Here is a 15,910-nt window from a genome sequence, read left to right on the forward strand (position 1 = left end):
CTAAAGCATAGTGGAACAAAATCAATAAATGGCAATAAAGCCCAAGAATGTGACAAAGTCTAATGTATTTTGATTCTCCAATCAGAGCGGATGCTACCTGAGGCGCTTCATAGCAATATCTGTGTTAATGGTAGAATTCTGTGCATAGGTCACATGCATTGGAAGCGTTCAACTCTTAAGTCCAATATCCGGCCTTAAAACCAATGAGTACTCAGCACGATGTCCCGTGATTCTTCTACCAGCCACTCTCCATTATCTTGTTAGAGGCAAGGCGCCATTGTAACCGATACACTCTACCAGGACATCTGCCCCGCCTCATTTTCAAAGCTTGTCTCTAACTTGCAGCAAAGGAAATCATCGCATTCTCTGAGGAGAGTCAGGACTACCGGGCTACATAATTATTCGGAAAGCAACTCAATAAGGAAAAATTGGCGTATGCCGAAGTTAGCGGAACGCAAATTCCCAATGTTGTATTTAGGTTTGCGAAATGTTATCTCCATGCCTTTGTCCGTTCTTCTTCCAGCGTCTACCACTCCTCAGACACCTCAATCCAAAGATGATGTCAAAAAAGAGAGTGAGCGTTTGTTCACGGAACTGGATTCACTAACCCGGGAGTACAAACGGCTCCGACAGGTCGTGGAGCAGCTAGGACGGGAATATGAAGAATCTAAGGACTATGATCCTGTGCGGCGCTATGAGAAACTGAAAGGTATGGTGAAGAGGACTATAATGCACCTGAGGGTGACACAGGAAGAGCAGGGTACGTCTCCGGGAGGGGCCAGTGGGGGCACGGGGCTAGTCCAAGGCTGTAAAGAGTATGCTTTCCAGATGGAATCCCTTAAGAAGAGAGAGGAACATTTTTCAGGTAAGAAACTCACTGTTATATAGCATTGACTTATTGAGACTTGCATGTCATCCTCCATAGAGGTTTAAACAGTGCGTGTCTTCGTTTTATGAGTTAGTATTGTTATGCATCTTTCGTTCTTGGTTTTTTTTTTAAACAACCGATTTAAATCTCCTAGTTTTTGCAAAATGAAGGCTAATGTGCTTGTTTTGAAATCAACAAAATATTAACATTACTTAGACAGCTAAGAAGGGTGGCTGTGTGCCTGGAAGTGCTATCAATTATGTATGCGTAAGGAAGAGGCTGTGCTAATGCAGATTTGTCTTTCAAAATAACAACGCTTTTCGCCTCATCTGGGGGAATTGTCACGGCTGAAACTCTATACGGCTAACCTTCTACATGTGTTGCACCTGCTTGGAGATACGCTGTCTGTGCTTGCGAATGTTTGTGTTTACCAACGGATTTGTCGTGGTGGCAGGTGAGGAGCTTGGATTGATATGTTGTTGAAGTAGCAGCATCACAGCTAAACCAATACAGAATTCGCAAAAGTTACCTCGAAGAAAAGGGAGAAAATGCTTATTTAACACGAAGCATTAATTTGTAACTGATCAACAAGCATATTATGTTTTAACTGGAAAGACCCGGTGTAGTTTTGCTTTAAAGGCATCCAGGTTGAAGGCTTTAGGAGGTAATGGATCCTGTATGTGTGCCTTATCAAGTATATCCGTATATCTTTGTCAGTTGCACTTTTCGTTATACTATTCCTCTAAACGGTTTGATTAGAATTTTCACACTTAAGTTTGCGAAAATGGAATTTGAATATTATCCATAGCCAGAGGTTCAAGTGATTTAGCATTCGCGTATCTTACATCGCCTGTGATTCTCTACCTTGTACCTACCATCATGTGATTCTCCAAGTAGCATTCGAGTATCTGTCTTGTTACTACCATCATGTGATTCTTCAAGTAGCATTCGAGTATCTGTCTTGTTACTACCATCATGTGATTCTTCAAGTAGCATTCGAGTATCTGTCTTGTTACTACCATCATGTGATTCTCCAAGTAGCACTCGAGTATCTATCTTGTAACTATCATCATGTGATTCTCCAAGTAGCATTCGAGTATCTGTCTTGTTACTACCATCATGTGATTCTTCAAGTAGCATTCGAGTATCTGTCTTGTTACTACCATCATGTGATTCTCCAAGTAGCATTCGAGTATCTGTCTTGTACCTACCATCATGTGATTCTCCAAGTAGCATTCGAGTATCTGTCTTGTTACTACCATCATGTGATTCTTCAAGTAGCATTCGAGTATCTGTCTTGTTACTACCATCATGTGATTCTCCAAGTAGCACTCGAGTATCTATCTTGTAACTATCATCATGTGATTCTCCAAGTAGCATTCGAGTATCTGTCTTGTTACTACCATCATGTGATTCTCCAAGTAGCATTCGAGTATCTGTCTTGTTACTACCATCATGTGATTCTCCAAGTAGCACTCGAGTATCTATCTTGTAACTATCATCATGTGATTCTCCAAGTACAATTCGCGTATCTACCTTGTAACAGCCCTCATCTGAATCTCCAGGTAGTATCAGCATCTCTTCCTTGTAACAACCCGTATCTGGTTCTCCAGTTAGTATCCGGCTCTCTCCATTGTAATAGCCGTCATCTGATTCTCCAAGTACAATTCGCGTATCTTCCTTATAACAGCCGTCATCTGGTTCTCCAAATAGTAAATAGTCCTTATGTGATTCTCCAAGTAGTATCCGCATCTCTTCCTTGTAACACCCCTTATCTGATTCAAGTAATATCCGCATCTCTACCTTGTAACAGCCCTCATCTTACTCTCCAAGTAATATCCGCATCTCTAGCTTTTGACAGACCTTATGTGATTCTCCAAGTAGTATCCGCATCTCTTCCTTGTAACACCCCTTATCTGATTCAAGTAATATCCGCATCTCTACATTGTAACAGCCCTCATCTTACTCTCCAAGTAATATCCGCATCTCTAGCTTTTGACAGACCTTATGTGATTCTCCAAGTAGTATCCGCATCTCTTCCTTGTAACACCCCTTATCTGATTCAAGTAATATCCGCATCTCTACCTTGTAACAGCCCTCATCTTACTCTCCAAGTAATATCCGCATCTCTAGCTTTTGACAGACCTTATGTGATTCTCCAAGTAGTATCCGCATCTCTTCCTTGTAACACCCCTTATCTGATTCAAGTAATATCCGCATCTCTTCGTTGTAACACCCCTCATCTGATTCTCCAGGTAATATCCGCATCTCTACCTTGTAACAACCCTTATCTAGTTCTCCAGATAGTATTCGCATCTCGACCTTACAATAGCCCTCACCTGATTCTCCAAGTAATATTCGCATCTCTTCCTTGTAACAGCCCTCATCTGATTCTCCAGGTAATATCCGCATCTTTACCTTGTAACACCCCTCATCTGATTCTCCAGGTAGTATCCACATGTCTTCGTTGTAACACCCGTCATCTGATTCTCCAGGTAATATTCGTATCTCTTCCTTGTAACAGCCATCATCTGATTCTCCAGGTAGTATCCGCATGTCTTCCTTGTAACACCCCTCATCTGATTCTCCAAATAGTATTCGCATCTCTCCCTTGTAACAGCCCTCATCTGATTCTCCAGGTAATATCCGCATCTCTACCTTGTAACAGCCGTCATCTGGTTCTCCAAGTAGCATTCAAGTTACTTTGTAACAACCCTCATCTGTTTCTCCAAGTAGGATTATCATATTTTCCTTGTTGCAGCCCTCGTGTGATTCTCCTGGTATCATTCGTGTATCTACCTTGTAACAGCCCTAGTGTGATTCTCCAAGTAGCATTCGTGTATCTACCTTGTAACAACTATCACCTGATTCTCTAAATAGCATGCGCGTATCTCCCTTCCAACAACCAGCATGTGAGTCTCCAAGTAGCATCCTCATCTCTTCCTTGTTACAGCCTTAATGTGTTTTTCCAGTTAGGATTCAATCTCCCTTGTAACAGCGCTCTCGTAATTTCCCGAAGTGCTTCATTCTAGTTATGACGTCCACACAATGCTTTCGTTTCGGAGAAATTAAATTTACGTAATGCAAGAGGACGCATCAAAATAAACATGGTTGCATGTAGCCATTCCAAGGAATATGAAGGTTGAGTGTTAAGGAAGGTGAAGGTGAAGTCGAAGTGATATTGTTTATTTAACAATGTTTATTTGATTGTTATTAACGCCATTCTCAAGATTAAAGACGTGGAATAGATGACTCTGACAGATGTCACCATGGAACCGCAACAATAAGTAAATTTTATTAAGGACAGCGTGGAATAAAAATATTTATGTGTGGGCAAAGAAACTGTCTTTTATTCAGTATCGATTATCAATAACAGATGTGACAGGGATTTATCTCTAGTTAATACAAGTAATAAATGTTTCTTTATCTAAGGCATCGATCAATAGCAATAATAAATCTTTCAATCCTGTAACGAGACCTCGTTTATTTCTGGGTTAAAACTACTGTATGTCTCCACACTGTAAAGGTCCCCTGAGACATGTGTCATTAGACGTTCTTGCCTGACCCAGGATGAAATCCCTGGCCCATTATGATATCCGTGGGTCCACGCTGACTTGGCTACCGGTTAACAGGCGGATGTCTATTAGGTACAAACCCAGGAGTAGCGCTTTCCATTAAGTCCCAAGTCTAATAATGTAGCACAAACTAAATGTGCTGGCAAAAATAGGTGTATACAATGATTAAAAAAATCTTTCCTTGTCCGATAAACTATTTCCGTTTCCTCCTCTCTCATGGTTCGCACAGCCTTGGTGACGACAACGCTCATGTCACCGTTTACGCACGTTTGTTGAAGACTACTTGTCTTCCGCAAGATTTGTGAGCATACCTGTACGTCACACGTGAAAAAGTTCGCGAGTGACATGTCAAAAGGTTGATGGTTTACCCTGAGGACTCCGGTATATCCTCCACCCATGAAATTGACCGCTTTCGTATAAGTTAAAAATCATTGAGAATAATGTTAAACATAAGTGATCAAATATATCACATGATTTTCTTTGAATGATATACATACAATAAATAGAATTTATTTAATTACTTTACTGGAGATGACAAGGCCTCAAGACTATTTCGCTTATGGTTGCGGTCGAGTTGTTGCGTTGAGGAAAACGGACGAACCTAGGTGTAACCCATCTGACAACCTCCTGACGTCATGACCAAAAATAAATTTTTGTCCTTCACTCCTTTTGATAACATCTGTACACCGTCTACACATAGCACTGTTTTTGTTTCAGGTATGAGCAAAAACGACATTATAACTGACAACGAAAAGATGGCTGAACAAATTCAAGACATGAAAAGAAAATGTTCCATCATTCGCGATTTAGTGGTGCAGATGGAAACCCAGTACGAACAGTCTAAACGTTTTGTGATGATGCAAAGGTATCGACTGTTGAAAAGCATGGTGAAAACAGTCATTCATGATCACCTCATAACGTGACGATGGCATCCTGAAGAGCAATTTATTGGTATTTTATAATGGTCCCTTGTAGTTGGAAAACTTCATATAGTGCTGCTGTAAAAAGCAGAACTGTCTCCGTTACAGTGAGACGATGGGTGTTTCTCTACGAACTACATACTACGTCATTTTTACAGAAACTTTGAATATATGTATTTTCTTGATATTTTGGTATCATGGATCGATGTCGGTCATCTGTACAATGCTCCAGGTGCTATATCACATCTCAGAAGTAGTTTGGACAACTGGCTGTAGGCTGTATTCGCGCACTTGCCAGCCGTCTGAAGGAAATGACGGCCAACAACTGCTGAATTCAAATGAGATTTGCCCGCAGGTTACATTTCACATATATGGCGGTAAATATGTGACGATCCATAGTCTGCATGGCTACTGTGACTTTACTCCGGTTCTTCATTAGAGACATTTAATTAAAAGTTACAATTTCAACTTGTAACTTCAAATCAGAATTAGTTCATCTTTTGCTCGTTCATAGTTACAAGTGGAACTTGTAAATTCTGTCTAAACGTCTCTAATTTAATATCTCATACATCCTCCAACGTCACATAAGTGTACTTCCAGATTATTCAAAACTATAAACAATTTCGACGCCAGTCTTATAGTTCAAAGAAACAATTTGCTGCAGTGTACAGTGTTGTCTAAGCATTAATAATTTTGAAAAGTCAGTAATTTACATAAATGTTTATAACATTTTTACCCTTACAAGATCAAATTCGTTTGAAAAACAGCTTTGTTTTATTGCCGACTTTTGTTATTTGTGTACCCGGTATACTGAAAAATAAAAAATACGAATTGATATTGGAATTAGATTTCAACCTGAAATAACGCTCAAATAACTGAGGTTCGCGCTTGGATGATGTCTACATTCCAATGTTTGAAGACATTCTGGCGTTTTATTGTAATCTCCTAAATTTGGCAAAGATTTGACATGAAGGAAAAAAACGTGGGCTGTGCGGACCAACATATTGATGTCTGGAGACAGTGCTGAAGGTCAAAATGTGAACCTGCAGATTGCCTATCACAACACAGCCTGTTATAGGTCGTCACGAAGATCGTGATGTATTGGTGTCTAGGCTATCTGTGGACTTGATGGGTGGCAGAGCGGGGGACTAGGGCTTTTATCCAGACTGTTTGTGTGCGAATGGAACAGGAACGGTATAATGGCCATTGTACTAGAACATGATTGAGCTTACAAGATTATCTGCATGATGGCTGTTTTATGTATCACAGACGAAAACGCTCGTACAAAAAATCAAGTAAAAATACGGTTGTCTATGAATAATGCCGTCTAGCTCTTCTCTTGGAGATTTTTTTGGGCTGTGTGCACATGGCAGACAAGATTCATCTGAAGACAAGATTCATCTGTTAACATCCCTAGACTTCTCAGAAGACCTTTGATGGAAGCATCGGATCGACCCGTTTCTTGACGAACACAAGAGTATCGTATTGGTCAAGGGATGGTAATGACAAGTTCAGTACTCCACAGACGTCTCATTATAAATCACTTCATTAAATTTATCACAAGGGGGCTTATCCACAAGGCTATTTATTTGTTTAATTTGCTAGAGCTAATCGCGGCCATGTCGTTTGGGAGATTTGGGGAGAATTCTGTAACTTTTCAACATGGTATATTAAGGTCAACAGTTTAAGGAAAAGTGGACAAATGATACAATAAACACATGCAAAATGTTCAAAAGCAAGATCTGCGCCCAATTTACATTTAGTTGGCTAGTGGAACCAATAAAGCCTGTAAGTAAATTACCCCATCGATCTAATGTCAGTCATTCGTGGCTTTAGCTATGTATATGCTTTGTACATGGACAGCTTGGAATCAGGACAGGGGTGGTGTGTCTGTCACTCCATGTCAGCCTGACAAGACTTTTCATTAGCCTGTTTTCATCAACGACCTCGTATCGCACACGGATCCGCGTACACCGCAGTATAATCACCTTCTTTGAGTGGTCATTTTTTCCCCGTTTGCAGCCATACTAGTTCTCCATTCAGCGCTAAGGACCAAGGAATCATTCAGTCGGTTGGCTGTTAAACGCGATGGGATTGCGGAATGAATTACAGATGAGTCCACACAATCATTGGGTGTTACTTTGTCCTCGTCTGTACAGTCGATTAGTCCTCTTTTTCCAGCTGACAGGAGTCGATTTGGGCATTGCAGTTGGGATGAAGTTCGGAATATCACATTACCCGTAATCCGGTCTCATACAGGGGATTTACACGCATCTTCTCCCACTGCATATTCCTCTTTCTTCATCATATAGCTTCTACTCAAAGTCTGTTTTTGAAGTCAACATTTCATTCCATTCCAAACAATTTGGTGAAGGTAATTGTGTGGAAATTTGGAAATCCCTTGATGTTTGTGGTCATTAGCTTGTGTTGGAGGGATGGCCTACAATATAAAAACTGTTCTGATAAATTTGCAGAATACTATGTTTTGGCAGTGACGACAGAGCAGATTGTGATACTGCTTCAAATTGCTGTGTCATAAATGTCGCACTTATTCTGTTATTTCAGCAGAATACTTTTTTGGTGGAACGGGATGCTGTATTGTCACTTATATTTAGGTACTTGATTGGTGTTTCACGCTCTACTCAAGAATATTTCACTTATACGACGGCGGCTTTTCCGTTATATAGTATGTTGCAATTATATAATCTATTCTACATGTAGATTAACTCGGAAAACAGAGTATTATGTTGTGATAACATAATCTATTATACGTGTAGAATAACTTGGAAAACAGTATTATGTTGTGATAACATAATCTATTATACGTGTAGAATAACTTGGAAAACAGAGTATTATGTTGTGATAAGATAATCTATTATACGTGTAGAATAACTTGGAAAACAGTATTATGTTGTGATAACATAATCTATTATACGTGTAGAATAACTTGGAAAACAGAGTATTATGTTGTGATAACATAATCTATTATACGTGTAGAATAACTTGGAAAACAGTATTATGTTGTGATAACATAATCTATTCTACGTGTAGAATAACTTGGAAAACAGTATTATGTTGTGATAAGATAATCTATTATACGTGTAGAATAACTTGGAAAACAGAGTATTATGTTGTGATAACATAATCTATTATACGTGTAGAATAACTTGGAAAACAGTATTATGTTGTGATAACATAATCTATTCTACACCGTGCGCCAATCGTTACACATCGCACATCCCACACCGTGCGCCATACGTCACACATTGTACATCTCACACCGTGCACCAAATGTCACACATTGTACATCTCACACCGTGCACCAAACGTCACACATTGTACATCATACACCGTGCGCCAAACGTCATACATTGTACATCACACACCGTGCACCAAACGTCACACATTGTATATCACACACTGTGCGCCAAACGTCACACATTGTACATCACACACCGTGCACCAAACGTCACACATTGTACATCACACACTGTGCGCCAGACGTCACACATTGTACATCTCACACCGTGCACCAAACGTCACACATTGTACATCACACTCCCTGCACCAAACGTCACACATTGTACATCACACACCGTACGTCAAACGTCTCACATTGTACATCATACACCGTGCGCCAAACGTCATACATTGTACATCACACACCGTGCACCAAACGTCACACATTGTATGTCACACACTGTGCGCCAAACGTCACACATTGTACATCACACACTGTGAGCCAAACGCCACACATTGTACATCACACACTGTGCGCCAGACGTCACACATTGTACATCTCACACCGTGCACCAAACGTCCGCATTGTACATCACACACTGCGCGCCAAACGTCACACATTGTACATCAAACACCGGGCAAAACGCGTCACACATTGTACATCACACGCCGTGCGGCAAACGTCACACATTGTACATCATACACCGTGCGGCAAACGTTACACGTTGTACATCACACAACGGGCACAACGCGTCAAACATGTGATGTACAATGTGCGACAAACGTCACACGCCGTGCGCCAAACGTCATACATTGTACATCACACGCCGTGCGCCAAACGTCACACATTGTACATCACACACTGCGCGCCAAATGTCACACATTGTACATCACGCGCCGTGCTCCAGACGTCACACATTGTACATCACACACCATGCGCCAGACGTCACACATTGTACATCACACACCGTGCGCCAGACGTCACACATTGTACATCGCACACCGTGCGCCAAACGTCACACATTGTACATCACACACTGCGCGCCAAACGTCACACATTGTACATCACGCGCCGTGCTCCAGACGTCACACATTGTACATCACACACTGTGAGCCAAACGCCACACATTGTACATCACACACCGTGCGCCAAACGTCACACATTGTACATCACACACTGCGCGCCAAACGTCACACATTGTACATCACACACCGTGCGCCAAACGTCACACATTGTACATCACACGCCGTGCGCCAAACGTCACACATTGTACATCACACACCGTGCACAGCGCGTCACACATTGTACATCACACACCACGAGCGCTAACCATTGCATATCACGCACAGCGTGCGCCAAACATTACATTGTCGCACAACACACACCGCGCGTGCCACACATCAATTATCGCACATTAAAAGCAGTGCGACAGCAGTTACATATAGCACATCAAACAACTGAACGTGTGCTAAACGCGGTACTTTGTACATTACGGGCTCTGTGCCAAAAGTTAGGTATAGAAAATCACATATGGCTAACAGCACACCACACGCATGAACTGACAGTGTGATGGAAGACGCACCGCTTGACTAGCTTTCAAGGCAGGAACCCTTTCTCAAGATTTACCTCGGCTACGCATCATCCTGCCTGTTGCCATGACCATACACACTCCTTGCGGATGCGCATGGTTGGCACACAATGACAGGGTAATGTGTTTTAGGTTTGCCCAAAAAACCGTTCATACCCTTGCTTGCAGTTTCAGATTGTTCTCAAAATTGGCCAACATTCCCCTAGGGCGTCAAAAAATCCAACATTCATTTTGAAACATTCCGTGACCTCAATTGCGATATTGCTCCCTTTAATAGAAAATTGTTTTGCTTGTTTTGGAGACGTGTCACTTTGCATCAAAATTGTTAAGATGGCAATGATAATTAATCATTTAATGGCCGATTGGCCAGGCATTCTCTGTATTTGTTTGTATTAAGGCGGCTATTGGTAAAACGGGTCAACAGCTGTAGTATCACATACAACGCTTTAACAGCGATAAGGCGTCCGCAATCATGAATATTTAATGCAGAACGGATTCCCTTAGAGCTCTTCAGCACCAGATTACCACATATGTAATGAGCACTGTCGGATCGTTGGGTGAATAACATAGTAGGAAGGTTTCAATAGTTAAACGGAATACGCTAGTAACTGAACAAGCGCTGAGACACAGGTGTGTTATGTCATGTCTCTCACACATCATCATCACGCGTTCCTTAAAAACATAAACAAATGAGAACGACATTTACGATGGCCACACAAAGCTGGTCACTCATTTACACTGGTGTTCAATTTGGCTTTGCCGAGAAAATTAACGTAGACAAAATGTCGAATTTCCGGGAACATGGCAGAAATAGGTGCAAACCATTAAGTATTCAGAAATTTGAGAACTAACTCACAGATTTGGAGTTCTGCAATGAACTGTCTGACTACATCCCACATGTTACAATTGGGCTTTGGATCTGTGTACGAATATGATAGCAATAAAAGCTTTGAACCCAATGATGAATTGATGGGCTCTGAAAGCCAGCCACTCACCAGTGCATACGTCCGCTAAGTGGGTTTTATTTTGTCAAATGAAGAACATGCCACATGCACACAGCAGTAGTTTTTGATCCATAGGCACTCTACAGGAAAGACTTTTCGGGTTGAGCTTGGAACTGAGAATAAACCAACCCATATCCCTTACAACGTTGTCAACGTCGCATTATTCTGGAGAGCATAAGGATGCACACATATCTGCCAAAGCCGAAATCCCCTAGATTAACAAGAAGTGTACGGAAATGCCATGTTTACTAAACACATGTTAATTTAGATGTCTTACTACGATGGGTCTCCATGTTACATAGCCACATAGCAGGTCAGATCAGCTAGTCGTTATTGCCATTTCACTGATTTGCACATATGGTGCGTGAAGCATCTTCACATATCGTATTGAGCACTGACTCTCCGAGATGGATCCATTTATACATTTTACCGGTCAGGGCACTAATGACACCAAGATGACTGCGGTTCAAACTGAACTGATTATAATCGGGCAGCGAATGATTAATATGTGTACCAGTTTGCTTACAGTGTGTGGTCCCCAAGTCAAGAATTAACATTACAAAAGTGTGTGGTCCCCAAGTCAAGAATTAACATAACAAAAGATAGCCAAAATATGACTACGTAGGCGGTACTACATAGGCGGGATGGAGTCCCAGTTGTTACATCTTGGAGGTCAGTCCAATCCCCATTTTCAAGGCACTGACTCACCGAGATAATGGTTATACCTTACAGTTGCGTTTCGGCGTGGTCTTGTGTACATTCAACCTCCTAATTGAAGTTGAAAGTGTCTGTACGTATACTTAAAATGAGTTTTACGTTGCCTTCGTTTGTCATTTCGGTCTGTAGTATGACAGTCCTAATGCTTTCTTGTTTTCACGTGATTGATAGATTCATTCACTGATTGGTGTTTAGTCACTTCAGTCAATTCCATGAGTGCCGGAGTAAAGTTTTGACATTTGGCAAATACCTAACCATATCTGACCTAACAAACAAGTCCAAATACATGTATGTGTGCCATATCAAAGACACGATGTCCCACCCAGCACCGGGATATTTATATCTGGGACCTCTTTAGGCGATGAAAAACCAAGATTGCCGATTTCATAAGTTTTGACTTGCAACTAGGGAAATTACCACTAGGATCTGATTTTTAACATACCGGGTACTTTCACTGGAAGAGTTTAAAAGAAGAGTTTAAAAGAAGTCACAATATATCACAGGTCGTAAGCGGTTAAGTCGTATACAAGTGCTTTAATGGAACAAATTTTTCATACAATTCATAGCCATTCCTGTGAAATCCCATATATCGTTGCAAAAGAATTTCTAGATATGCAAAAGCTCTCACATAAAAATAGTTCTTAACTTAGACACTATATGAAGGCAATGACAGACTGAACTGAAGTCTAATACCTAGTTGCATACAAGTGTCTGGCACAGACGCCAGGGAATGTTTGCGCCTTAGGGTGGACTTCATCACACACACGATAATAATGACGACTGTCAATCCCATTTTTCAGTATTAAGTCATTCATTCTGAGCTATACGAGGTTAATATCCTAGTCTTGAGCTTATCTTTTAATAGTACTACACTTTTTGAGCCAAATAATCCAGTTTACTGATGTCTACAACAACGTAGATGCATTCAAGAGGAACAGAGCTAAGAAGTGTTGAGCGTGATAAACCGTACAGAGCTATTAGAAGGACACTTTATCTGAGGGGATGAATCATCCCTAGCCTCAGTACCTTTGGGTCATTCACAAGAATTATGACCAGATTAAGCAGGAAGAACAGGATTCAAAAGCTGAGGAGTATCATCAAAAAGACATTATGGTAAAATATGAGGTAGACGACATAGTCCATTGCACATAACAACTAGGTCATAAGAAACCACACGTAACAGTTTCCTTCGAACAGGAAAGAAATAGTGCATGAATATTACAAGACAGTAATATACTACGGCAAAGCGTACAAGGAACAGAAACAAATACTGAAAGTGATCACCACAAAGGTGAGCTTTACCAAATGCAAATGGTTTTGATAACCTCTGGAAAGCAATAGTAAATCATGTAAGTCTTAGAAACAAGAACACATGTGTTCACAACTCAAACAGTTAACAGAATGCATAACTTACAACATTCTACTTTTCGTTTTCACATAACAAAACAGAAATCTCTACATTCCATTTGGGTTAAATATACGAATAAACTAAATGTTTTGATTACTTTCTGGTGGAACAGTAAAAATGATGCCAGTCATTTAAGTTTTAATTTGTTCCGACTTTCTACAAAACTTTTCCGAACACTTCTATCAGTTAACTAAACAATGAAGTAAAACGTGAATATCACATTAAAATGCACAGTACAAAAGTCAAATTGCAGTTGTCTCTTTCATACCCAGTTACAAAAATTAAGATACTACAAAACAACAAAACCAACAAAGATACGTACACAATGCACGTTGCAAAAAAAAATCGCTTAATTTACACTGGCCTCGGTTTCATAAAGTGCACTTAGCTGAGTAAGCCTTCAGTTCCCATGACACTGTATGTAGTAGAGACATGACATGCACTTAGCTAATGGTTACTTAGCACTAAGTACATATGCTTCCTAAGATGCACTCTGCATACGTAGAAGACTCCCGAAGTAGATTCTTGAACAAGTACAGGTTGCGAAAACATCCCCAGTGTTTAACTAACATCATGACTTCACCTTAACACGGTAGAACATGACATCCTACGAACATAAAATCTCTGTCAACCAAACTGTCTTGCCTGTACAACTAATCTAAACAATCTAAAAAACTAAAAAGGCAGTTAACCATGGCCTAGTTTTATTTACAAAAAGGAATACATACACAATTTTGTGTAAAACGAAGGAAAAATGAAAGACTGACGTTCAGTTGTTTCCCAATGTCAACTTCTGCTCCTCCTCCCACATCTCTGTATGAACTGTGCTTATTTCAGGAACGTTGATATTTTCATTGCTCCCACGCCCAATAGGACATGGAAAATAACTACAGATATTAATTCTTTCCTTTTTTTACAATTTGGAATTCACAAATGTTTTCAATCGTTTGTGACCATATTTCTAAAGTCTTCTTTATATTTAAATTCCAAAGCTCTTGGTCAACATAAACAAATGTTTTTATTATCAATAAAACACATACGTTATTACTTTAGAATATTCTTTCCTTACTTCAGATACAGCAAAAGAATAAAAATCCTTGGCAATTAAAACATAATCTTTCTTTGGACAGTCAAATCAACCCAGGGATCATATAAAAAAACAACTCTGCAACAGTAAATGTGCTCTTTATAATTTTGCAAACAAGTAAGTGCTTTCTGCTGATTTACTGTTCAGACTAACCGTAAGGAAGATTTCTAAATGCTTTCTCCCAATTAAAATCAAGGAATGAAAGGCATAATCTCTTTGACAGGTACACCGTACAGCTATATGTACAACTGCGCTGTATACGCAGTACATATGGGCATGTATTTCCAGATGACTGCTCTCTTGTTTTACCTAGCCCCTACAAACAACTTCTCCTATATACGTGAAAGTTTCATGGGTGACTATTACTGGGAAGAAAATGAATGCATACCCAGAAAACTACTATTCACAATCTCACATAACTGGTATAACCATTTCCTTTCGCTACTTTTCTACGAGTAACCTTGTCCTCTAGTTTGTTGCATAAGGCAAGGTCATTTAGGTGAGAGTCAGAAAACACCAGATTTATGCAGTACAGGAAATAGTGTCCTTGAGCACTTGGTACAAGTGCACAGTAAAGTGGCTAGCAATGAAACATGGGCTGGTCCTCAATGCTGATCTAACCCTAGTGACACAGGATTTGAAACAGTGCTACCGGTGCACTATAAACAGCTGTGGAAGATCTGCAGCTTCTCATTGCAGATCTGACCACAGTGAGACAGGATTTGATAAAGTGCTTACAGCTGTGGGAGATGAACTGCTCTTCAATGCTGATCTGTGACACAGTATTTGATACAGTGCTACAGGTGCATCATAAAACAGTTAGCTATGGGAGATGAGCAGCTCCTCAATACTGATCTGACCACGATGACGCAGGATTCGGTACCTTGCTACATCTTTCCTGGTCACCATACCAATCACCTGTTAACGAATACAAAACAATATGCAGTGTTAGTATTATAGGCACTGGAAGTTTCTTTTATCAGAAGGGAAGTCCACCTGTATCATGAAAAGACAGATTCTATCTATTCTCAAACAGACTCTACCTGTTCTCAAACAGATTCTGCCTGTTCTCTAAGTGACTGACACAAATCTTCTAAATGTAGTAGAGATCTACGTACATTTATTTCCAAACGTTCGCTTGTGATTTAAACTATCTTTACAATACATGTAAATCTTTAAGCTGGACACCTGACATGGCTTTCACTTTCACGTTAAGCTGGACACCTGACATAGCTTTCACTTTCACACTAAGCTGGACATCTGACATGGCTTTTACTTTCACGATAAGCTGGACACCTGACATGGCTTTCACTTTTGCGTTAAGCTGGACATCTGACATGGCTTTCACTTTCACGTTAAGCTGGACGTCTGACATGGCTTTCACTTTCACATTAAGCTGGACGTCTGACATGGCTTTCACTTTCACACGACATTTATTCAGACATAAACTTTATAAATAATACCCTTTAGTCTTGGGTGCATAGCCATTCTGGCCAGTGCTA

The 15,910-nt window shown here is 40.4% G+C and overlaps 2 protein-coding genes across 3 annotated transcripts in view; one reads left to right on the forward strand and one right to left on the reverse strand.

Moving 5' to 3' along the window:
• Window positions 1-6,164, forward strand: part of LOC135472010 (uncharacterized) — a 40,558-nt gene extending 34,394 nt beyond the window's left edge. For both annotated transcript variants that reach the window (XM_064751454.1, XM_064751455.1), the window contains exons 2-3: window positions 524-865; window positions 5,161-6,164. In XM_064751454.1, the coding sequence (XP_064607524.1) occupies window positions 524-865; window positions 5,161-5,366 (548 nt within the window). In that variant the 3' untranslated portion in view covers window positions 5,367-6,164. The remainder of the gene's footprint in view (window positions 1-523; window positions 866-5,160) is intronic.
• Window positions 6,165-12,427: 6,263 nt separating this feature from the next.
• The window catches only part of LOC135473035 (H(+)/Cl(-) exchange transporter 7-like), a 31,182-nt gene continuing 27,699 nt past the window's right edge, over window positions 12,428-15,910 (reverse strand). Inside the window, exon 23 of the mRNA XM_064752818.1 lies at window positions 12,428-15,326. Within this exon, the coding sequence (XP_064608888.1) occupies window positions 15,228-15,326 (99 nt within the window). The 3' untranslated portion in view covers window positions 12,428-15,227. The remainder of the gene's footprint in view (window positions 15,327-15,910) is intronic.

The sequence above is a fragment of the Liolophura sinensis genome, chromosome 1, assembly GCF_032854445.1.
Source record: "Liolophura sinensis isolate JHLJ2023 chromosome 1, CUHK_Ljap_v2, whole genome shotgun sequence".
Classification (NCBI taxonomy): domain Eukaryota; kingdom Metazoa; phylum Mollusca; class Polyplacophora; order Chitonida; family Chitonidae; genus Liolophura; species Liolophura sinensis.